The 25,460-nt window shown below is 40.4% G+C and overlaps 1 protein-coding gene across 2 annotated transcripts in view; it reads right to left on the bottom strand.

Annotated features, from left to right (window-relative positions):
* The window catches only part of Slk (STE20-like kinase), a 55,930-nt gene that overhangs the window by 18,432 nt on the left and 12,038 nt on the right, over positions 1–25,460 (bottom strand). For both annotated transcript variants that reach the window (NM_019349.2, XM_006231558.5), the window contains 11 exon segments: positions 297–476; positions 3,998–4,121; positions 4,324–4,454; positions 5,694–7,046; positions 7,354–7,482; positions 10,148–10,229; positions 10,980–11,174; positions 11,312–11,384; positions 16,013–16,162; positions 16,480–16,528; positions 19,039–19,203. In NM_019349.2, the coding sequence (NP_062222.2) occupies positions 297–476; positions 3,998–4,121; positions 4,324–4,454; positions 5,694–7,046; positions 7,354–7,482; positions 10,148–10,229; positions 10,980–11,174; positions 11,312–11,384; positions 16,013–16,162; positions 16,480–16,528; positions 19,039–19,203 (2,631 nt within the window).

Genomic DNA, 25,460 nt, shown 5'->3' with positions numbered 1-25,460 from the left:
GGCCCTAAATATCGCATTAATAAGAAGGGATGGCAGAAAGAAATACAGCTTGGACTGTATTTGAAGACTTAGTTCAAAAACAGGCACTGAAACCTCTTTTATTCCCGATTTCTTGCCAGCAAAATGAGGATAATATCTGACTTTATTAACTGCCAGCCTATCACTGTTTGGAAGACAGAACAGAGGAACAAATAAATGAGTACTATTCAGTCACCCACAATTATCCCTAATTCCTTAGTCTGCGATTTGCATTTTAAAAAGCGGCTGTGGTAGTTAACAACAATAGCTACCCTTACCTCCTTCTTTCGGTTTCTTAGCATATTCTGGAACTTGGACAGCTCCTTCTCCTGCTCTCCTTTGATGCGCTTAGCTTCGTCTCTCAGGCGGTTTGTGTGTTCTTGTTCTAGTCGTTCAATTGTCTGTTTCTGCTGCTTCTCTAGATTCTCAATTTCTTGGTCATATTGTCGCTTCTTACTCTGTAAAACAATGCAGTCTGCTAGCATGCTAACTAATCATCAAATATCCAAGTATGGCACAATCTTCAATATAGAAAAACTTATTACAAAGTATGCAAGAGGGAAGGGAAGGAAGAAAGGAAGGAAGGAGGGAAGGAGAGAAGGAAGGAAGTTGAAGCCAGGCATGGTAGCACATGTCTGCAATTCTAGCACCTGAAAAGATAAGAATGAACACTATATACTGAGCCACTGTCTCACAAAATAAAGACAAAACAAAGTTCTCAAAAATAAAAGAAACTGAAAACAAAACAGTTTGCAAAAATCTATGCAGGGAAGACATAATTTCTAAAATTATGGAAAACAGAATAAAAGGACCACGAAAGCTCTGGGTGAGAATATCTCTCATTATTTTCTCAGGACACTGTTGTGGTGACCAAACACAAAATCAACAATGCCACACACCACAGTCCTCAACACTTAACACAAGACTGCAAAGGATTATAACTTAAACTTCCATATTATTCTAAATGTTTTTCTTCTAACATACATCAAGCTAGATATTCAACCAACCTTACTGAGATTCTGTACCACATTCCTAAATTCCCCTCCCAACTGCGAACACAGTGAGCCCTCAAAGTCTCCGAAACAAGTGCACAGCACAGCAGCGGTGACGAGGCCACGAGGGCCTGACTAACTGTACGAGCCCGGGAAGAAAGTAAATTCTGAAAAGCCACAAACAAGTTCTAATCTCAGCTCGAGCTAGATTGCCTTAAAACTTTAGAATCCAGAAAACTTGGACAGTTTCCTAGATGATAAAGGTATAGAAAAGGGTTTTCTAAGTAGAATTCTATTTGCCCAAGAATTAAGGCCAACAACTGATAAATAGGATTTCATAAAACTAAAAAGCTCCTGAAAAGCTAAGAAACAGTGAGCTGAACAGGAGGTACACAGAATGGAAGAGAGCCCTTACCAGCTCTGACTCTGACAGGATTAATATCCAGAACACACAACTCAAAATCAAAGAGCAACAACCAACAACCCATTTGAAACCGAGGCCTGAGTAGAGACTTTTCAAAAGAAGAAACAAATGGCTAAGAAATAGTTCAATAAATGTTCACACTCCCTAGCAATTGGGAAAATTACAAATCAGAAAAGTCCTTGAGACTTTTATCTTACCCCAATCAGAATGGCAAAAAGACCAATGGGATAAGTGACAGCAAATGCTGGAGGGGAAGTGGGGGAGTGGGTAGACTGCAAACTGCTACAGCTCCTAGGGGAAGTAGCGTGGAGAATCCTCGAAAAGGAAAAGTAAATCTCCCACACGACTGAACAGACCATTCTTTGGCATATGCCCAAAGGACCTGGCAGATACTTGCTACCTACCTGACAGATCCTACTAAATACAGACACTTGCTCAGCCATGCTTACTGCTGCTCTAACCACAGCTAGGAAACGGAACCATTCTGAATGTCCTTCAACTGGGGAGTGAATAGTGAAAATATGATACATACACACTATGGAATACTATGCAGAAGTTAAGAAAAATGAAACCATGAAATCTGTAGGCAAATGGATGGAAATAGAAAGGACTACATTGAGTTAATCCAGTCCCAGAAAGACAAACATCACATATTCTCCTTCACGATAGCTCTTAATTCAAATCTTCACATTTTACTCTATAACCTAGAGTCAGAAAAATAGCAGAAGCCAGAAAACTAGCAAAGGAGCATGGGGGAAGGTGAGTACAATACAGAAGAGAGTAGCAGGGAGCAGGGTAAATGTAATTTGAAGAGGAAATGGGAGAAATGGGGTGGTGGTGGGAGTGGGAAGTGGGACAAAGGTCAATGCGTAAGAGGAAGGAGGGTATAGTAAGAACATCTGAAAAAGTCATAAGAAATCTTTTTACCTATTTACCTAAATTATACACATAATATATCTAAGTCTATATGTGTTTATGTTTATATATGTGTGTGTGCACGTACACACACACACACACACACACACGCATAATCTAAATAAAATTTTCCCACCTTGGCCGACAATGTTTTTTCCCCCCAAAAGCTATAGACTATCTCACAAAAACCCCAAAACCAGGCATTAGAAGCCCCCTTATGAGCTGTTGGTCAGGGGAGTCCAAGAAACTCCCAAAATGCTATAGCTCACTGCAGCTGCCTCTGGCTGCCTCCTAGAAGTTGAAGGTAAATCCCTATTGCTGAAGACACCACCCATTTCATACACCAGACCAGAAGAAGACCCAGGCTGAATCTAACCTGAAAGCCTCCTCCCAAACGGAGCAGCTTTTATGGTACCAGAAAATCCCATGCAAGCGTTGTGTCCTGCCTATGTGTCCAGCTCTGATGCTTGCATCCTGCCTATGTGTCCAGTTCTGATGCTTGTGTCCAGCTCTGATGCTTGTGTCCAGCTCTGATGCTTGTGTCCCACCTATGTGTCCAGCTCTGATGCTTAGGAACTACACCAACCAGCACGGCAGGGTAACCACATGGCACTCATATCTCGGTGGTAACCAACATGCCTGGTACTGGAAACCTAGCCAGCTTATCTGGAGCTGTAGGTTTGGGGGGAGACCTACAGCCATCACTTCACAAACCCAGCATGATCCCTGACTGCACTTCACTGTTTGTCTTTATACCTACAGGCAACTAGCCTTCACCCCTCCACAGCAACAAACAAACAAACAAAATCATGACAGACCACGACATTAACTAAAACGCAGAGAACGAGTGATCATCTGGTGCCAGCCCCAGCCGACCCATCCACACGCAACTCCTGCACTCAAGGCTCAGGGACACTACGGAAGAGAGAGCAGACAACCGTAAGAAACAGAGGAATAGGGTATCTGCTATGAGACTGAGTCTCCCAGGAAGGTAAGGAACACTACACCCATGAACAAAGAACTTAGTTGACTAAGGAATGCTGAGAGTGAAGAAATGGCCTTCCCCAGAGACAAGCCCTCCAACTGATATGACACCAGTGGTTAGCCCTGAAATCATTTAACATATAAGCAACATTACACAAACTGGGCATGCTACAGTTGTACATTTAGGAATACACATATGCTAGAAGGAAGGAAAAAGAGGTCTGAGACCATGAATTTAAAGGGGAAGAGTTGGAGAGAGGAAAGGGAAAGGGGAATTTATGTAATAATATTTTAATTTCAAAATAGTTTTAAAAAAAAGCAAAACCCTAAGATTATAAGCTGAAAGACAAAACTGGAACCCGAAAGAGGCATTCAGTAACAGGGCTCTCTAAAACCTTGGTAAACAGTCTACCAGGCTCCTAATACTAACTTTCATGACATTTCAAATGAAACTTGGCTTACATGAATCAGTGAGAAGACAGGAATTGGAAATCCCTTTCAAGAAGCTGTGTTTCTAAAAAACCCCTCAGAAACAGAGGCCTGAGTGATCCATCACAAGAACAGGGAAACCTCCTCCTCAGAGATCAGTGTCTGCAGCTACTCTAGGGTCTCAAATGCACGTGGTCTCAGTCCCTGACGTCACACACAGGACCTAAGGCCTCACCAGCATCTCCTGCTCAAAGCGCCTGAAGATCTGCTCGCGCTGCTGCTGCAATTTCCCGTTGAGCTGCTGCTGGGCTTTCTGCTCTTCCTTCTGGAGAAGCCTTAGCTCTCGAAGTTCCTGACGCCTGACAAGGTGTAATAGAAAGAAGCAAAGTGTACTTTGGAGTAACAGTTTACATAAAAGCTTTAACTGTAGGGTTTTAAACCAAAAACAAATTTTCAAATAATCTAAAATTAACCAAGTATGTACTGCCTTCTCTATTCTTCAGGTTCCAGAAACAGCAAAGAGGTTAAAACTCATGTTAATTACATGGTTTCTCTACTTACCTGAGAAACCGCAATTCCTCGGTTTTAGAGTCGCTGTCTGTAACTATCTTTGATGTTGTCACACTCACTTCTACTCCATCAACAATAAATTTACGTGTTTTCTTCAATGTTTTCTTCTGTCTTCTTGTCTCCTGAGTGAGATTTCATTTGGGGTTAGGCTTTGTATAAATATCACCCATGAAAGATATTTTCTTCTTTAAAAATGAAGACGTCTCAACAGTCATGAATACTGCACGTATAAAACAATAGGAATCGTCTGTGCAACAGCTATTATCATCTCATACCTACATTGAGAACTCACACTCAACTTTGAAGATGAAAGAAAAAAACTTTAATTTTAAGTGAAATTGGGCATTCTGGTCATGTGCATATAAAATCCTATGACACTGCATAATTTGGCAAAATAATAATAAAAATTTCATATAAACAGGATAACTTTTACATATTAACCTTTTCATGTTTCACTTTGTGGATTCTCACCCCTACAGGGAGACAATTACTTTGTTTACTGGAGATGGAGGGTGTAGAAAGCCACACCCAGCACTCAAGAGTCTGATGAGAGGTTGGGGGGCTCCATACAAGATTCTAGAAAGAAACAAGAAACACAGGGAGGGAATGAAAGGGAAAAAAAAAACTATGAAAGGAGAAGGGGAAGAGAAAGAAGGAAACAAAGGGGAAAGGAGGGGACCAAAAGGGGAAAGAAAAAAAAGGAGTACCAAAAACTCCCTGGTGGAAGAACAGGCATGAAATTGAAAATGTGTCAGAATTCAGGTTTGACCCAGCACCTTCCAGCCACCTCACTTCTCCATCCTCCAGTTCTAGGGCCAAAATGTGCCTTCCAAACTGGACTACGGCAGCAGCCCCAGCTGCTAACACTGGCATGCTTTAAATGTATGCACATGTACCCGAGAGCACGCACACGCTCGCGCTCGCGCTCTCTCTCGCTCTCATAAGCACGCACGCACACACATTCCTTAACCTATAAATTTCACATTTCTCCAGTTTCTACAATAAGGGATAAGCAATTAGCATTCCCTTAGTTCTCACATAATAGCTACAGTGAAAGAGAACTAACTTCGCCCATAAACATTCAAAGTAACAAACACCCCCATTGCTACATACCCTAACCCTCAGGAGCTTTGTTAAACCTGCTAAGCTACACTGAGATATGTGCAAGAAAGGAGCACACTCTACCAAAACTTCTAACGATTATTCCCAGAATCTCTCTCCAATTCTTTTTGATTGCCTTATAACTCCAAAAGAACTAATAGAATTACTATTACACTGATATAATAGTGTTTTAGGTTGCAATGAACTAGAAACTGCCAAAATAACAAAGCAAAGCCAAACAAGGCTGCAGACACACTTACCTGCAGAGACACCGAGCCACTGTCCTTGGTTTTGCTCAGGAAGCTAGAGATGGACAAGTTCAGGTCACTGCTGCTGTTCTCCACAGTGGACCCAGTCCCTGAGTCCGTGTCATTTCCCTTTCCATTTTCAGGCTCTGGTGGCAGTATGGTTTCAGGTTTTGGCAAAGCACCCATTTCTCCTTTATTTTCTGTGTTTTCCGAATGAATATTAATACTGGGTATTAAGACAGGGGGAGGTTCACTGGGCTGCGATGCTGCAGGAGCTTGGGGCTCTGCTTTAATTGGCAGTTCCTGTGCATTTTCTTCTCTCTCCAAATCTACCTCCGTAGCAGCCTCCCCTTTGCTCCCTAGAGCCTGTTCCTCAGCACCAGTAACTCCAAGTCTCTCTAGTTCCTCAATGCTATTTGACTCGCTGACTTGGTCAACTTCGTCAGTCTCTGGTTCCTCCGTGGTTGCCCGTGTGCTCTCTGAAGTGCTGGTTACCTGTCCCTCACCTTCACACACTGCAGACTGCTGCTCTAGCTGCTTATCCTCTACTCTCTCTCCACTACGAGGCTCTTCCTCAGCACCATGAGCCTCAGGGCCCTCAGTGGCCTTCTCTGTTAGTGTCTGGGCAGGCTCCGGGGCTTCTTCCCCAGCCCCACCCTCTGCATCCTGGCTCTGCTCAGCAGCCTTCTGGGTATCACCTGGAGCCTCGTCTGTTCCCACCTCACTGCTTATATCACTGATCACAACTTTTTGAGTTTTATCATCTTTTCCCAATTTCTCTTGGGTTTCTTCCTTTGTAAACCCAACTTCATTGTCAATTGCCTGAAAATCTGCCTCTTTTTCTCCAGTTTCTTGAGAAACTAAGTCCATTGTTTGAATATGTATATCTTTAATTTCTTCAGATTGTGTAAGTTTATTCTCAATTATCTCTTGGTTTTCTTCATTTCTGTCTTCCTCTGGTTTCAGACAATCAGTGTTTGTTTCTAAAATTACTATATTGCTGTCATTTCCTTCACCGACTAAATTAACATCCACAGTTTGTTGGTCTTCTGTATCTGGTTGACTTTCCAGTTTGGGTCTTTTCTTCTCTCTCCCATTCTCATGGAATCCTACCGCTTGGTCATTTGGTTCAGCCACAGTTTCTAAGTTAACATCATTTGCAGGCCCATCCACATCCACAGCCTTCTCAGGTCCCTCAGGAGTAGGCTTCTCACTAAGAACTTTGTTGCTAAATTTATCCCCAGAAGTATTGTGTTCTGTTCTTTCTGACACAGATTCCAAAATACAAGCATTTTGTGAAAGCTTATCTTCCTCAGAGCTGGCAATGCTGAGGTCAGAGGAGGCGCGTTTATTCGCAGGTATTGGCTACAAAAGATTTTATACATCATTAGTACTAAAACGTGAGCTCAAGATGGTCATCTAAATAATGGCTTTATATATCTATACTCAGATGGTATTTTAATAGCTATATTCTATAAAACTTGAGGTTATAAAATAACTTTGAAAAGTGACCTTCTTCAATAATGAACATGATGACAATAGGGGACAAGGGAACCTTGTCACTAGCGTCACTTCTAACTGAAGGTTTTGCACTGCACCCTTAGATCCATGTGCAACCACACCTCAAAGCCTGCCTCGAAAACTCTTCTAACAAGACTCCTGAAGAACTGACCAGAGCACTCTCTGTCTCATCATCGTCATCTTCCTCTTTGCCATCTTCAACTTCTTCTGTTACTTCAGCCTTCGCCTCAGCAATCAATTCTCGGACTGGTTTGTTGGAATCAACGGTAACAAAGGGATGCTGTTGACCGTTAGAAAAAAAAGCATGCTCAATGATAACTGAAATGCTTGTAAATTTTAAATATATAAAAAGATCCTCCTGTGATAAAAACTATGAAATATGGATATAAAAACATATACAACTTCAAACATTATACCTGGAACAAAATGGAGAGGGGAGTGAGCAAAATGGAAGATTGCCTGAGCTGGAATTTGTTTTGTATAATTTAGTTTTTATTTTTTAAAAACACTATTATTTAGTGTGTGTGTGTGTGTGTGTGTGTGTGTGTGTGTGTGTGTGTGTGTACATGAAAAGGTCAGAGTGTCAAGAGTCAGTTTTCTCTGTCATATGGTCCTGGAGATCCAACTCAGTTTGCAAGCTCAGCTGCAGGTACCTGTACTTAGCCATCTTGCAGACCTCTATGTTTTGCTTTGTTTTACTAATTTGAAGGAATTTTGTCAATAATTAAAACAATTTGGTTTTTCTAAGTTTGAGAGTTTCATTAACAATTTTTTTTCAAGATTTATTTACTTATGTAAGTGAGTACACTGTCACTCGTTCTCTTCAGACACACCAGAAGAGGGCATCAGATCACACTACAGATGGTTGTGAGCCACCATGTGGTTGCTGGGAATTGAACTCAACAACTGCTGAGCCATCTCTCCAGCCCATCATTACAATCTTTAAGATTTAATAAAGCACATTTTAAGTTTAGGCATCATGTCCTTAAGAAGGTAACTCCTTAAGGCCAGCGAGACAGCTCTGTGGGCTAACAACCTGAGTCCGAGCATCAGCACAACCCTGGAAGGACAAGAACTCCTGACAGTCACCAAACACACACAGTGCTGTGGAAAAGCAGCCACACTACACACAGGTATGTACGCCCACACAGTTGTATTACATCAGTATCTACATAAATCCCATCAGAGTATTAGTAAAAACCTTTACAAAGTCCTTTACATTTATGCTAACAGTATCTACAAATACTTGCCTTTTAAAATGATCCTAAGGTCAAGTAAAGGATGTTTCCCTCATCTCTGTGCTCTTAGCTCATAACAGTGTCTGTGTGGTAGCTACTCTTAGTTGTCAACATCTGGAATTAGCTAAAACCCAAGCCGCTGGGTATGCTGTGAGGAATTTTTCTTGATCAAACCATTTGAAATGGGGCCTTACCTATATTCCACCTTCTGCAGTAGGCAGATCCACCTTAACCCAGGCCACACTTTCCACCGGCAGCCTATTTAAAGGATGTGGAAAATGGGGGTTGGGGATTTAGCTCAGTGGTAGAGCGCTTGCCTAGGAAGCGCAAGGCCCTGGGTTCGGTCCCCAGCTCCAAAAAAAAAAGAACCCCCCCCCCAAAAAAAAGGATGTGGAAAATGGAAGCTTTACTTTACTCTTTGCCTGCTCCCTCTCACTCGTGTTGGCAAACCCACTCCTTCCCTGGCATCAGAGCTTACTTCTTTTGGAATCCCATCACATACTGAAGACCATCTGAGACATCCAGCCTTACAGACTGAACAACTACTGGATTCTTAAACTTTCCAACAGGAGACAGCCATTGTTGAAACAGTCATACCATACCTGTAAGTCACTCTCGTAGAACCTGTTTGTACACACAGATCAATTCTATCAATTCTGCTCTCTATCGGTTCTGTTTCTCTAGGGAACCCTACCTAATACCATCTGCTTGAGCTAAGATCTTCAAATACAGGGACAATGAAATACTAAAAGTGTTTAGGGACATAGAGATATACTTGTTAAAACAGAGCAAGGCAATTTTCCCACACCCTATCCCAAGATAAACAGGTCAGCTTAATACACTACCACACTGGCATTACACAACATACATCCTTACAGCAACTGCTCTAAGATTTGTTATTCTGTTTATCTCTAAAATTGTGAGATAATGTAATGACACACTTTTATTTCAAATATAAGGAACAGGCCCTACTTTAAAATAAAATCCAATTTATCTAGCCATCTTCCATTAGAGAGAGAGAGAGGGGTTGGGGTGGGGGGAGGTGCTGTTCACTTATGTGCAGAGGCCAGGATAACCTCGGTGTCATTGTTCCTCAGGCACCATTCACCTTTTTTTTTTTTTTTTTTTTTGAGACAGGATCTCTCACTGACCTGGGGCTTGCCACTTTGGTTTATACTGGATGGCCAACACACCCAGGAATGGACCTACCTCTGCTTCCTCAGCACTGGGATTAAAAGCATGTGCCACCACACTTGGCTTTTTAACATGGGTTCTGGGGATATAGTGCAGGTCCCCACGTCTGGTCAGCAAACACATTATGAATAACCCACCTCCTCAGCCCCTACAGCACTTTGAAAAGTCAACACTATTAACTGTACCCTTAACTCTTGAAATAAAAGGAACAAAAAAAGATTCATGAGCCCATAACCTCTGCAATAAGGTGTTAGCTTTCAGTCATTAGAGAGAGCATGCAAATAGCTATTACAACAAACAGAACATAATTACACAGGAGAGACCATTTACAGACTAAATGCCTGTGAATAATGACAACACATGTGCTCCTAGGTCATGTAAACAGCTACGTAATGCTTTTCCACAGAGACACCCAAGTGGACAGGGTGAACAATGAAGGGCTCTGACAGTGCATCCTCTCAAAGACAATGCTAAGACACTCTGACTTGTCGGCATCACACTGTCCTGTCTCACCTGTAACAGCTGGGATGTGGTCCACCGCGCATCCACATTCTTTTCCAAGCATTTCTTTAGAAAGTCCTTAAAATTTGAAGACCTGCCAAATAAAATGTCAACAAGAGCATTTTATTTTACTTCTTTGTTATTAATTTTAAAAATCAAATAAAACTCCTTAATAAATTATGTTTAGTTTCACTATATTTAGTATAGATTAGTATTAATTTACTAAGGTAAGAAAACTAATAAGATAAGGCTTTATGAAACATATTCTGTAAATATGTTAGACAGATAAGCAATAGGGCACACGGATGACACTGAGGTGCAGCCGCATCCTCACAAGTTGTCAAAATGTAACAAAAACTGTCACACGAAGTCCCGCAAATACATACCAACTGTATACGGGCTTCAGTTTACAGAACAGAAAATGTCTTTCACACAGAACCCTGTCAATCAGTTATTATAACGGTTTTCACGAGCCTTAAGTCTTTCTCGGGTGTTTTTGTTTTTACTTTATGTACAGATGTTGAGTACCTGCATTTCACATAACCAAGTATGTGTCTAGTACTGACAGAGGCCAGAAGAGGGCATCAAAGCCCCAGGATCTGAATTACAGCCAGCTGTGAGCCACCAAATGGGTGCTGGCTCAACCCAGACCCTCTGCAAGAGTAGCCAGTGCTCTTAATGGCTGAGCAACCTCCCCAGGCCCTTCAGTCTTAGAAACAGACCCCCATCAGTTTCCTCACTGACAGTCTCTGTGCCACATTCTCAAACTTAAAGACCCTTAGCAAACTAGGAGAACAGGACACTTCATTTCGGTTCTTTCAGGACCCTCTTTACAACAGCTTACCATCTGGATGGCTGTGCTAGTGTGGGGGGCTCCGACTTTGCTATTTTCAGCAGCACTCGCATTGGGTTTAGCTCATGATGAGGCGGCTCTATCTCAGCCATTTCTATTAAAGTGATTCCCAGGGACCAAACGTCCGCTTTGTAGTCATAGGGTCTGTCCTTCGATGTCTCACACATGACGACTTCAGGAGCCATCCTACAAAGAAAGGAAAATCAAAGTCCAGATGTGTAAATAATGGTCATTACACACCACAGTCAGGATAATGACTATGTGTGGACAGTAGCTACTGCAGACACAACTAACAGCATAAACTCATGAGAACGAGTACCTACCAATACGGTGTGCCAATAAATGAATCCCTCCTTTGAATTGTCCTGGTATTCTTAGCTGACACTCCAAAATCCGCTTGAAATAAATAATCATACAACAATGTTAATGACAGCGTTTAAGCATGATGAATTGTATTCAATGGAGTAAAAGAGGCAAGTATTTCACGTCTTTAGTAAGGCCTCCCTTATTAAAAGGTAAGCAGAACACAAAGAATTTCTTTGCCATTCTAATTCCTTTTTAAATTTCTGTGTGTACTGTGTAGTACATATATGTGTTCATGTGTGCATATAGGGTGTGTGCATACATGCTCATGGAGGCCAGAGGTCAATGTCAGGTGTCTTCCCCTATTCTTCTTCATCCTACTTTTGGAAACGTTACCTCTTAATGAGCTTGGAGATCACCATTTTGGCAAAACCAGCCTGGCCAGGAAGCACTAGGATTCCTCCCGTCTCCAGACCCAGCACCGGGGTTATGAGCATCATCCCCACACCCAGCTTTTCCATGGGTTCTTGGGATCCAACATCAGGACCTCATATACCACACCAGGCACTTTGCCCACTGAGCCATCTCAACCTCTCTAATCTTAACCATCTCCTTTCTCTCATCCTTCAAACAATTGCTAAATTTCTCATCACAAATATACTGATCACATCTAGATACACAAATGATAAGTAATGATAAATTTCTCAGAATTGAATACAAAAAACAGTCACTCTAAATTAAAACAATTACATACTTCAAAACAAATGCCAAGTTTGCACGCTATAATCAAATCAATGGCGATACCTTCCTGTAGTGTGAAAAACAGAAATTATAGCCAAGCCGCCCTCATGACAGCACTGTATCTCATGAGCATCATCAGGAAGCCACGCTACAAAAGCTGAGCAGTGGTGCACGCCTGTGCACACAGTGTGTCAGGTTCAGGCAGCCTGTGCTCACAGTGTGACAGGTTCAGGCAGCCTGTGCACACAGTGTGTCAGGTTCAGGCAGCCTGTGCTCACAGTGTGACAGGTTCAGGCAGCCTGTGCACACAGTGTGCCAGGTTCAGGCAGCCTGTGCACACAGTGTGTCAGGTTCAGGCAGCCTGTGCACACAGTGTGTCAGGTTCAGGCAGCCTGTGCACACAGTGTGACAGGTTCAGGCAGCCTGTGCTCACAGTGTGACAGGTTCAGACAGCCTGTGCACACAGTGTGACAGGTTCAGGCAGCCTGTGCTCACAGTGTGACAGGTTCAGGCAGCCTGTGCACACAGTGTGTCAGGTTCAGGCAGCCTGTGCTCACAGTGTGACAGGTTCAGGCAGCCTGTGCACACAGTGTGACAGGTTCAGGCAGCCTGTGCTCACAGTGTGACAGGTTCAGGCAGCCTGTGCACACAGTGTGTCAGGTTCAGGCAGCCTGTGCTCACAGTGTGACAGGTTCAGGCAGCCTGTGCACACAGTGTGACAGGTTCAGGCAGCCTGTGCACACAGTGTGACAGGTTCAGGCAGCCTGTGCACACAGTGTGTCAGGTTCAGGCAGCCTGTGCTCACAGTGTGCCAGGTTCAGGCAGCCTGTGCACACAGTGTGACAGGTTCAGGCAGCCTGTGCTCACAGTGTGACAGGTTCAGGCAGCCTGTGCTCACAGTGTGACAGGTTCAGGCAGCCTGTGCTCACAGTGTGACAGGTTCAGGCAGCAAGATCAGGAGTTTAAAGTTACTCTAGGCTGTATAGTAAGATTACCTAAAAATAAACAAACAAACAAAAAATTTAAAAACTTAATTATATTACAAAAGAAACTTGGGAAGCTTTATGGTTTCTGATTTAAGTCATAAAGAACAGTGCCACTGAATTTTATCAGAGGTTCAGCCTACATTTAGCTTAGAACTCAGAACCAACTAATTATCTTAAAAACTAAGTAAAACGGGGTTGGGGATTTAGCTCAGTGGTAGAGCGCTTGACTATCAAGCACAAGGCCCTGGGTTCAGTCCTCAGCTCCAAAAAGAAAAAAAAAAAAAAAAAAGACAAAAATAACAAAAACTAAATAAAACATTTTTCTGCTTTTGTCCCAAATAATCAAACAACTAAAGAGAATCTTTTCTTATAAAATTATTAACTTACAGTAATAAAGAATAAACTAATTATAAATTTATCAAAAATAATAAATGAAAAATGATATAATCCATTTTGAGGCCTCAAAGAAAAACTATCTGGATATCAAGGACAAATAAGTTTGGGGTGTTAGTCTTGGTAAGGCGGTTTCCTGGCACATGTGAGACCTGGACTCAATATCCAGTAATGAGAAAAGAACGCTAACCAAAGCAGAAAGGTCCCTGACACCTGCTCAGAAAGCAGCACAAGACAACCTGTTCTATGAGGCCTGAGACGCACCAAGCCCCCACCAAGCCTGTGCTTCAACCACTCGCTCCCTCACTGACTCACTGACTCATTCACCAGAGATGCAGACAGAACCTGAAGTCAGCACCACAGGATCAGCCAAGGCAGCTGAGGGAAAGCTACAGGTCTAGTGGCCAATTCAGAGTTTCTATTTCACTCCTACCTCCTCAACAACTCTTTTAAGAAACATTTTCCTGGGGTTGGGGGTTTAGCTCAGTGGTAGAGTGCTTGCACAAGGCCCCAGGTTCGGTCTTCAGCTCCAGAAAAAAAAAAAAAAGAGAGAGAGAGAGACATTTTCCTAACCATCCAGTCACTGGAAATTTAAACCACATATGTACAGTGTATCTGTTTGCATGCTGCAGACTTTGGAGAAGTCACAACCATTATGATAATCTTTCTGCTTTTCTTTTCTTTCTTTCTTTTTTTGTCTTCCGAGCAATCAAATATTACTCTCTGTAGGTTGATACTATGTAGGTGAAGGCAGACACAAGATAAAACAAGGCCTGTCATTAGATGAGAAGGAAGGGGGATGGGAACAGACGTTTTAGAAGGAGAAGCAGAAGAGAAGGGAGAGGCAACATGGAGGCAGATGTAAACGATCTTCCCCATGCATCTCTACATAAATACAGGTAGTTATGAATATTTAAGGGATGGGTTTCTATAGGTCAATGTATCTTATTTAGGTGGGCGGTTTATATCTTTATCTATTGGTTGTGAGTTTATTGTGCGGCCATATTGGATGGAGAATTTAATATATAAATCTGATTATTGGGTTACAGTTTGTTGAGTCTTGATTTTCCCAGGTAGTTGAGAGCTTATACTTTAACTACCAGGGGGCCGTTACTGGGAGTGTGGGCAGCGTCCATGGCAGGGAACCGCAATAGGCCAGCCCCATGCTGGACTTCTAAATCCTAGCTGGAACCAGAGAGTTCTCGGCTAGCAGAGAGCCACCAGGAGAGATACTAACCAGAGATAAATTATGGTTAGTTCTATGTGGCCCCACAAGTGTCAGAATTAACTCCAGGGACCAGTGTGGCAAGGTGGAATGGCACAAGGACCGCCTGAGTCAGAGAGTACTTGGGGGGAGCATGAAGCCACTAACATAAAGATACCTGGCAGTGCTGTGTGGCCCTATGCGTGCCAGCGCCAGCACAGGATAAAAGGTTCAGGCATTTTATAATATTTGCCATAATAACTCTTTTGGTTGGAACAATGTTAATTTGATGAGAATGCATGCTATTATGTAAAAAGGATAGAGAAGAAATGTGTAATTTATAGAAACGGCAAAGAAAAGTCAAAATTTATATATGAGCAAATTCAAACTCTTGGGATAATGGAGCCATAAAGAGACACAAATGAGTGGTGATACAAGTCAACACAAGAGTGGAAAGGGAGCGGTGGGGGCTGAAGTCAGACAAGCACGTGAAAGACCTGGGGAGGGGTGGGGGCTGGCCGAGTCTAATCCTCACCTTGTCTAAAAACTTACACAGCCTTCCTTGTGGATGTCTGTATCTTTATGGCACAATAAGGATAAAATTTAGCACATCCCACTACATGTTGTGACAATGTAGAATAAGATGTGCAGAATCACTGGAACCAACATCAACATGGCTTTTGAATAATTTTACTTTTTCAGAAAAAAAATTTAGACAGCACTACTTAATATTGCCCAGTTTAGAAAAACTTTAAAAGGCTGCATCTTCTACTTACATGTATACGTGTGAATTTAACTACTCCAACTAGAAATCTACATCTAATTCTATATTTAATCTTTATCTAATAAATGACATTCACCATTTATTCCTTTGGTATAAAAGACAAAATTAAATGCTAATCCTTAAACTTACTTTATTTTCACACCCGAAGTTACTTGTTAGTTTAGTAAGTGCATAGCAGTAAAATAAAGGAAGAAACCAGCGTGGGGGGTTACTGACATGATAGCACGTGCTTAAGCAGTACCCAGCTCTGGGTAGAAAAATGTGGAACAAAACCTATGAAATACATTATCATAAAGATAAAATTGAGTTAGTATTATATCATGTTCCAAATATAAAGCGCTTCCAAGTGTTCAATCTATATTCAGAAACGTACAGGAAGAAATCTGAACTAGTGCTTTACAAACTCATGCTTCTGAAAAAGAGCACACCCTCCTCCTTCCTGTCCAGGTGTCACTAGGCACTCAGACTTAGGGATGCTCACACTGGGAACTGTGTAACCACCGCAGTGTTACAGCAGCAGCTGGGAGGAAGTCTCCAGGGCTCCACACCTGGGTAGGCCGAAACAGCATCAAGTCATCCATTCCACTGTCATTCAAAGGTTTAAATAACTTACCTAATTTAATGTCTCCATCTAAGGTAAAGAGAATATTGCCAGCTTTTAGATCTCTGTGGATGATTTTATTGTCATGTAGGTAATTCAACGCCTCTAATGTCTGCTTGCAAACTACTTGAATTTGGGACTCAGTTAATGGTCTCTCAAGTTCTACAAGGAGAAAGTAAAAAAAATATATATTTTTTTTATTTTTCTACAATGAGAATATACAGCTAATTAAATATTTTTCAGTGCATTCCTTCACTGTGATCTTTTCAAAGATTATTTGCAGTCATTTATTGTAGAAGAGCTAAGTATCAACAAAAATTATTTTCCTGACAGACTATTCAACATTACATAATTATATTTATCAAAAATATAATTAAGTTGATTTCTTAATGTACCGAATTCTAAAATTACATTTATGCACATTATGGTTAAAATTTGAGAACAATTTAAAAATCAAACATAAAAACAAAGATATTTACCAAGCATCACGGCATCTACTGCTCCCCCTGCACAAAATTCAATGAGGATCTGCACACAAATGAAAAAGTGTTTGTAATTATACCAAGTTTCAAAGCTTAGCAAGAACAAACGAAAAGCTACTGCTATAGCTATAGAAACAGTACCATGCCATACATGAAGGGCTCTCTGTCATCAGCTACTGGCCTTAAGTGACGTTCTTCGCAGAATTCACAAGGAGAACGCTATACAAGTATGCCTCCTTTTCTTCTTTTTTGTTTTTGAGTCAGGTTTCCCCAGCTAGACTCAAATCTGCAATCCCCCTGTATCTACCTCCAAAAACTGGTAGGCATGTTTCACCACACCCAGTTATGCTCATTTTTATAAATAAGTTTTTAATATCTTTTTTTCTAAAATTAGCAAACATACATTGTTTAATCATTGTAATATTATATATACACATTTAAAAGATCTTATTAATCTTATTACTAAAATAGTTCATTACCTTCATTTTTCAATTAATTACTATAATGTTAAGTAACCAAATATATTGTCTATCGTTCAATAAATAAATTCTGAAAAAAGCAGGTTTATTTTAAAGATTTATTTATACATATTTAACTATACATACGGGTATGTACCTATGCCAATATATATGAATATATATTTTCTTGAAGGCCAGGAAGCAGTTAAAAGCAGTTGGAAACTACCAAACAACAGGTGCTGAGAACCAAACTTGGCTCCTCTGTAAGAGCAGTACGTGCTCTAAGCACTGAGCCATCTCTCACGCCCTTTTCTTTAAGTCAAAATAAGAAAGGCACACAGATTCAAACTCAATTATCACTGTCATGTGCCCATCTTTAACTGTTAATTAACAGTTATCATCCTAGAATGATTATTTTATTTATATTAATGGCTCCCGTTAAAGTGTCCCTCATAGTAAACTAAATTTTTATTTTGCAGTAATAACAAGGTCTATTTCTTAAAATGCCTGAGTTTTTATTTTGTAATATTTAGAAATATTCTGATAGAACCCTGAACAAGTATTTTAGAAGACATCACACCAATAATAACTATACTTTTTTAAAATAGTATTTTAGCAAAATGTATAATTCCACATATGTTTTCCCTCTTGCTAAAAATTTTTTTCTTTTTGTTTTTTGAGACAGGATCTCTCTACACAGCCTTGGCTGTCCTGAACTCACTATGCAGACCAAGCCGCCCTCCAACTCACTGAAATCCAAATGCTCTGCCTCCTGAGCGCTGGGAATAGGGTGTGTACCACCACACCAGGCTACTACAATATTTTTTATAAATGTTCACCAATAACGATTTACTTTCAAAAATTATTATGTGATCTGAAAATTAATTTGAAAGCTAAACTCTTTATCCTCTGGAGAAATAAACAAGCCCAAGAGGGAGCTCACCCAGCCAAGCTCCAAACCAGCGGCAGCTGCATCCAAGAGAGAAGTCTTTTGATTTCAAGCTACATCTTTATTCTAAGAAAAACATCTAAAACGCTAATTTTTTTCTTTTTTCTTTCTTTTTTTTTTTTTTTTTTTTTTTTTTTTTTTTTTTTTTTTTTGGAGCTGGGGACTGAACCCAGGGCCTTGCGCTTGCTAGGCAAGTGCTCTACCGCTGAGCTAAATCCCCAACCCTGTAAAACACTATTTTATAATAAGCTTTCTTGATAGGCTGGAATGATGGCCAACAGTCAAGAGCACTCACTGGCTGCGCCTCGGAGAGCCCAGGCTTGATTCCCAGCACCTACGTGGAGGTTCACAACTGTTTGTAACTCTAGTCCGCAGACGTCCTCTTCTGACCACCACGGGAACAAGGCACGCGTGGTGAGCAGACACAACACCACATACATAAGTCAATATTTTTTAACTGTTTTTTTAAAAAGACTGTTGATAAAACTAGGTTGGTATAAGTAGTTATCATAGTAAATATTAAAATTTTACTGCTTAATCTATTTGTGCCCATTTTCTTAAAACTGAGCAATATATTTATATATAATTGTAACCACTTCATCAAGAGAAGCTGAGCCTAATATTTAGCATTACTCATAGCTTACAGTATTGTATGTTTCATAAAAACTTTAGAGTAAAAATTATAAATAACACAAAGAAAAATAAACCTTCACTGAGCAGTGGTGGTGCACACCCTTAACCCTGGCCCTCAGGACACAGAGGCAAGCGGATCTCTGAGTTTGAGACCAGCCTGATCTACAGAGGGAGTTCCAAGGTGGCCAGGATACACAGAGAAACACTGTCTCAAAATACAAGAAGAAAAACTCTCCAAAAATATTTAAAATACTTAAATTGAAATTACAGACAGACACATTTTGGAAATGTTAATATTCTTGACCAAGCTCTCCCACCTAGACTCAGTGTCAAATACTTATGATAAAATGTTCTAATCTGAAATCTAAGCTGAACATCCACTGAAACTCTCCCTGGCAGATCAGCCCTCAATCAAGCAATATACATAACTAAACAGAAGAGGTAACACACAAAAGGAGCTTTCACAATCTAATTAAATCATTTTAGCATCTTGGTCAAGGAATGAAAATTACATACCCAAAGATTGTTCTCATAATAGAAGGCATCTAGAAGCTTGACTATGTTTGGGTGATCACAAGATGCTAATATGTCAATCTCAACCATATAATCTTCAAGTTCTTCTTCAGATTTGGTGTCAATCACCTTTGCAGCAGCTAAAACATTGGTCTCCTTATTCTGGGCCTAAAAATGAAAGTATCAGAAATTCTGTCACACTTTAAATGCTTGCTTTTATATTTTAATGTTTTGGGTTTTTTTAAAGTAACAGTTTAGGTTTTCATCAACACCAAGCAGCAGCCAAACCACCCCAGCTCAGTCTACACCAGGCTGGTACATTGCTGCAGGCCATGAGCCTACATTAACATGCTACTATCCCTTCTGTGCACCCTCACATCAGTGCTCCTCCCTCTGGCTGCTACACACTGAGAACTAACAGATGTGTAATGAACGAAACATAACCGCTCTGCTAGTCACCTCTACAACTGCCTGACTGCTGCTAACTGCTCATATTTTCACCTTTTCCAGAATGACACGTAGTTGGAATCACACTTTTCAGATTGGCTTTTATTTAATTATGTGCATGTCAAGTTCCTGCAGGTCTTTTCACAGTTTGATGGCTCATTTCTTTTCAGTGCTGAACAGTCTCCCACTGTCTAGACGTACCACAGCTTGTCACTCTCTCACCTAACTAATGATATGTGCTGTTTCCAAGTTTGGGAATTATGAAGTATCATGTGGGCAATACAGATAAGTTTTCAATTTATTGAGTTAATAGCAAACAACATAGCTACTGGAGCATACAGAGGGCTTAGTTTTGAAGAAAACAGGAAACTGACACACTGAATTCCAAAGTGGCTGTGTCATTTTGCATCTCTACTAGTGATGTTACTGGTTCCACATCCCAATGCTGTCCGTGTAATTTCCAAGTCTCTTGGGTGTTACAAATTATAATTCACGACAGATATGTGTGGGACATCTTTTCGGTACTTGCTTGTCTCTATATGTTCTCTCTGGTGAGGTAGCTGTTCATATTTTATTTTGTTTTGTTTAATTTCTAATTATTGAGTTTTAGAGTTTTCAAACTTTTACCTTATGTTTTCTGAAAATAGTTTCTCCCAGCCTGTGGTTTCTCATTCTTTGACACACAATTTTTAAAAGTTAACTTAAACATAAATATTAATTACGCAGACTGGGTGAGGTAGCTCTCACCTGCAATTCTAGCATTCGGGAGGCAGAGATAGGAGAACCAACACTAGTTTAAGGCCAGTTTGGTCTACACAGAGAATTCCATGCCAGCCAGAGCTACAAAGCAAAAAAAATAAATAAATTGCACTTGCTATACAGAGGGCTAAGTGATTCCAAGCTCTACAAGGAAGAGGACAGCACCCACTGTCCTAGTGTCCCAGGGGCTCAGAGTCTGCAGCTGTCACTTCTAAGCTATGTTGCTTTCAGCAAATGGTTTTAAGTCCGTTTCAGTTTCCTCATCAGTGAATTTTACCTACACTTCACAGTTTTTGAGAACTAAGATAACACATACTAACTATATGTATTATCTAAATATATATATATAATAAATATATATAGGCATTTAATATGTCTCGCACGCATAGTAAGAAATCAAAAGTATCAGCAGTATTATTTAATCCTTAAAACAACACCGTGATATTTCATCGCCCCTACTTCAAAGGAGAATAAATAAATAGGTGTGGTGGTGTGAGAGAGAATGTCCCCAGAGGTTAGAGGGAGTGGAATTATTAGGATTGTGGCCTTGTTGGAATAGGTGCAGTCTTGTTGGAGAAGTGTGTCACCAGGGGTGGGGCTTAAGGTTTCAAATGCTCAAGTCAGGCCCAGTGTTGCTCTCTTCTTTTTCAGCACGTCCATCTGCCTGCACACTGCCATGCTTCCCACCATGACAATAATGGACTACATCCCTGCACTGTAAGCCAGCCCCAGTTAAATGTTTTCCTCATTAAGAACTGCCAAGTTTATGGCGTCCCTTCACAGAAATAGAAACCCAAACTAAGAGAGTTGTCAACAGGCTTCCTCGAGTCTTACAGCTTAGGAAGAGGCGGTATCAGGATGTAAATCCAGACCTTTCCAAGCCCGGTCTCACATTAATCATTACTGTCTAAGAGTACTCCAAATACATCACACCAGCACGAGGGTTACTTTCAACTACACGCCTTGAAAAACATCACACAAAAAATTCTCACCATCCCCATTTCTGAAAATAGAGTTTTCCATATCTTTTAAGGCAAGCAAGAAAGATATCTTTCCTCCGTACACCAAAGGAAACATCTTCGTCCTTTTTCTTCTTCTTTTTTTTTAAAAGATGTACTGATTTTATATGTGCTTATATGAGTTTGTATGCACTCGTGTGTAGGAACTCATGGAAACCAGGAGGACACTGGATTCCCTGGAGCCAGAGGTACAAGTAAAGAGTCATTATATGGATGCTGGGGACTGAACCTGGATCATCTAATAAGAGCAGTAAACAATCTTAACCACTAAAGCCATCTCTCTAGCCCCATTTTATTCTTTCTTTTAAAGATTTATTTATTTCATTTATATGAGTATGCTGTTCCTGTATACCAGAAGAGGGCATTGGAACTTCTGGAAGAGCAGTCAGTGCTCTTAACCACTGAGCCATCTCTCCAGCCCACCCTTTTTATTCTTAATAGAAGCCACAGCCCAGAGAATCCCATACAGGTAGATCTTGTTTAAAAAAACAAAAAACAGACAAACCACAGGCTGGAGAGACAGCTCAGTGGTTAAGAGCACTGACTGCTCTCCCGGGGGCCTGAGTTCAATTCTCAGCAACCACATGGTGGCTCACAACCATCTGTAATGGGATCTGATGCCCTCTTCTGTTGTGTCTGAAGACAGCGACAGTGTACTTATATATAATAAATAAATCTTAAAAAAAAATCTTTGTAATCTTTGTGCATCATGTCTAGCTTTCCACAACTGCCTCCGACCAACCTAAAATCTGGAGCATATGATGTTACCACGTCACTGGGGCCTGGTTCCTTTAGGAGGAATGTATGTAAAGCCTGGGTGACGTCTGTATGCTTTTCTCCTAGTAATCACCCTACATCAGTTTGACTCTCAGACCCAGTTAGGACTCTAAAAGTACAGGGTCAGTTCCAACTCCTTACATCCTTTAGGTTTTCAGTACTTCCTTTCTTTTCCTTGCTCCATTTTGCTGTTTTCCATTTTCTTCCCCTGTAGCTGAATAACTTCTCATTTCCAATGTTTACAAATTAAAGGTCTGAGTAAGTAGTTCGGGGCGTTGTTATTGTTTTACTTTTTAGTTTTATTTATCTTGCTGTGTACTAACAATGAATATTACCCACGCACCAACATGGAAGTCAGGTCTCTCCTAGCCTGTAGATCTCAGGATCTACTTGGGTACCAGGCTTTGTAGGAAGTGTCTAATCTTGGGATTCACCCACCTCAAGATCACTTTTTTAAACGTTAGGAATCAGATCTTAAAATACTAATTAGGTCGTTTTTATAGGATGTTTTAATATTATGTGTTATCATTTTATCAAAACTGCATTATTACCTTTAAAAAATAAAATACACTTTTTAAAAACTACTAACAGTCTTTCTTGGCCTTTCAGCTGAGACCAAGTGTGAAAACTACTAACAAGTAACAAATGAGTGTATAGATAGATGCGTGTTCAAACACTACTCGTTCCAAGGTGGGCATGGTGGTGCATGCCCTTAATCCTGGCACTTTGAAGGAAGAAGCAGGAGCACCTCTGATTTCAAGGCAAGCCTGGTCTACACATAGTTCTGGAACAGCCAGGGCTACATAGTGATATGTCATCTCAAACACAAACAAAATAACAAAGCAAACAAACAAAACCCCCAAGCCCCACTTTTTACATGCACGTCTATTCAGAGAATTCAAATACTATGAAAAGTACCAGAAGTCACAAGTCAGGCCCTCCATCCTCACTGCCACACCATTGCCATGCATACCTGGGATCTGTCTACAAGTGTGCACAGCTTCAGTATGGGAATACTGTACACTTACACACATCCCACACTCTATCAGAAGAATGTAATTCCATAAATGATTCACACATAAAAATGCTATCAAGGCATTATTTACAACGATGCTAGAAAAACTGATCAGCTTAATGTTCGTTAATCAGAGCCCCTTTAAATCACACGGAACAGTTCCAAAATGGAAACTCAGACACTAAAATTGATCAATCAATTAACATTTCTTAAATGTAATGGTAGCCATAACACCTGGGGGGTAGGATATACAGTGTTCCCTTACTGCTCTGCCACTCTAGGATACCCTAATCCATCAAATTTTATCAGACCTAGGATTCCTTTTAAGATACACTATTACTGAGAAAAATAAATTGAGTAAACTAACACACATTTGCAGCTCCAGCCCTTGGGGGCTGAGGAAAGTGCCTTCTTCCAAGTTGGAGGCCAGCATGAGCTGCACAGTGACAGCCAACCAAATTATACCCTACTTCAAACAATAAAAGCAAAACAAAAAGATGTGCTATTATTTTCTAGACCAAAGGAAAAAACTAATTAAATTTGCCAATCCAGCTAAATTGCTCTTGTATATCTATGGTCCCTGTGAATATATGGAACTTTGAATTTGACTCCTGTGAATTACATTTGACTAACCATTATCAGATATTTCTGTTTTTCCATATACTATCATCCTCTGGTCATCAGAAGCTTTAGTAATGAGACACTTTGGTCATCTGGCTGACTGGCTGGCTGGGTGACTGACTGGCTTTATGATGGGATCCTAGCTAGCTGCGGAAACCCAGGCTAGCCTCAAACTAGGTTCCTCCTGCTTCTACCAGTGGAGTGTTGAGAACACCATGCTAAGCTTCAGCACTTGTTAAATGAGCATCTTCCCCAAGATCTTGGAAGATAACGACTCCTATTTTGCAGGTAATACTGCTGATGCTCTCTTGAACTTTCCACAAAAAAAAAAAAAAAAAAAAAGAGAGAGAGAGAGAGAGAGAAATTTTAAGTGAGTAGTACTCACATTGCTTCTTCCTAAGGAACTGAAAATAGGTTAGAGGCTAAAATACTGAGGAGTTGTAATTGTTTAACACTAGGGACACATGAAAGCAAATGATGCAGGAATGGCTACATGATGACAGTTTAAAATGGCATTGACAAAAGCAGCTCCCACTTTGCTACGTTTCATAGTTATTGAAAAAAAAATACAGAGAGAGAGAAAATTTATCACCGCTGGTAAAATGCAGCATTTAGTTTGTCCCCTTTGAAAAGTACTACAGCTGAGCCAGTAACTAAAAAATACTTTTCCTCTGAGGCAGACAAAAATCTTCTTCTATTTTACTGTAGGAAGAGCAGACCCAAAGCAACCCGTCCTGAGAGGAACACAGTGAAGGGTTAGCCCTAGTGAAGAGAATGGAGAAAGAAAAAACACCTAACATTAGGTAATCTATAAAATTCTGTATTGTAACAAATTCTTATATCCCCGTCCTAGATATAATGTTAGACCAACAATGGTATCTTTCTGCTTAATATAACAAACCAAAGTTACATTAGCGTATCAAAAAGCTGCAAGCACAGCTCTGCACACTGGCACACTTACCATCTGAGGGCCCTAGTTCCAATTCCTGGCACACAAAAAAAAAAACAAAAACAAAAAACACCCACAGAAAAAAGGCTTCTACGTTTTCTGCCTGAAAATAATCAGTCATTGGAATGTGGTTCCAAAGAGTCTAGAGCACCCACGCTGCACTAAGCACTATTAAGTACATGACCCTAAAGTCACCTAACAATAACCAAGGCACGAAAATGCCTCACTTGAGGCCTAAGGTATTTTTAGTTAGTTTTGTCTTGTCCTGTTTAATACAGGGCTTGGGATTGAACCCACAGCCTTGAAGATGCTAAACACATGCTCTAACAGCCCCACATAAAAGACTTCATGAAGTAACTAAACAAACATGAATAAAAACATAAGAACAGGATAACAAGTAGTAAAAATTCATTTAAAATATGACTTTTCATAAAAGGTTTCAAGGGTCAGCCATGGACATTCAAAGTCATTATAGTTATATTTGCATAGCTTAACAATATAATATGACCACTATTCATAAACAGAAAACTGTGGAAAAGCATAATTTCCCTGAGTTCTCTACTGATTTTATGCCTACATGAAGGAGGGTAAAAACTAGACTCTCATACACTACTTTTTTAACAATGGTTGCACTTCCTGGGTGGTGAGGAATTTTTAAATCCTATTTTATTTCTACAGTTCTACATAATATTTTTAAAACAAGCAAATTTTAATAAGAATCTCGACTGGAAATTTAAACACCAAAAAAAAAAAAAAAAAAAAAGAATGAGAGAAAGAAATTTAAATGCTCTGCACACAAAATCAAGTTGATTCCAGCCCACAAAGATGTCAATCTGAA

This window comes from Rattus norvegicus, chromosome 1 (assembly GCF_036323735.1).
Source record: "Rattus norvegicus strain BN/NHsdMcwi chromosome 1, GRCr8, whole genome shotgun sequence".
Taxonomy (NCBI): Eukaryota; Metazoa; Chordata; class Mammalia; order Rodentia; family Muridae; genus Rattus; species Rattus norvegicus.
Note: the sequence above shows the minus strand (reverse complement) of the source record. Positions and strands in the feature narration are given on the sequence as shown.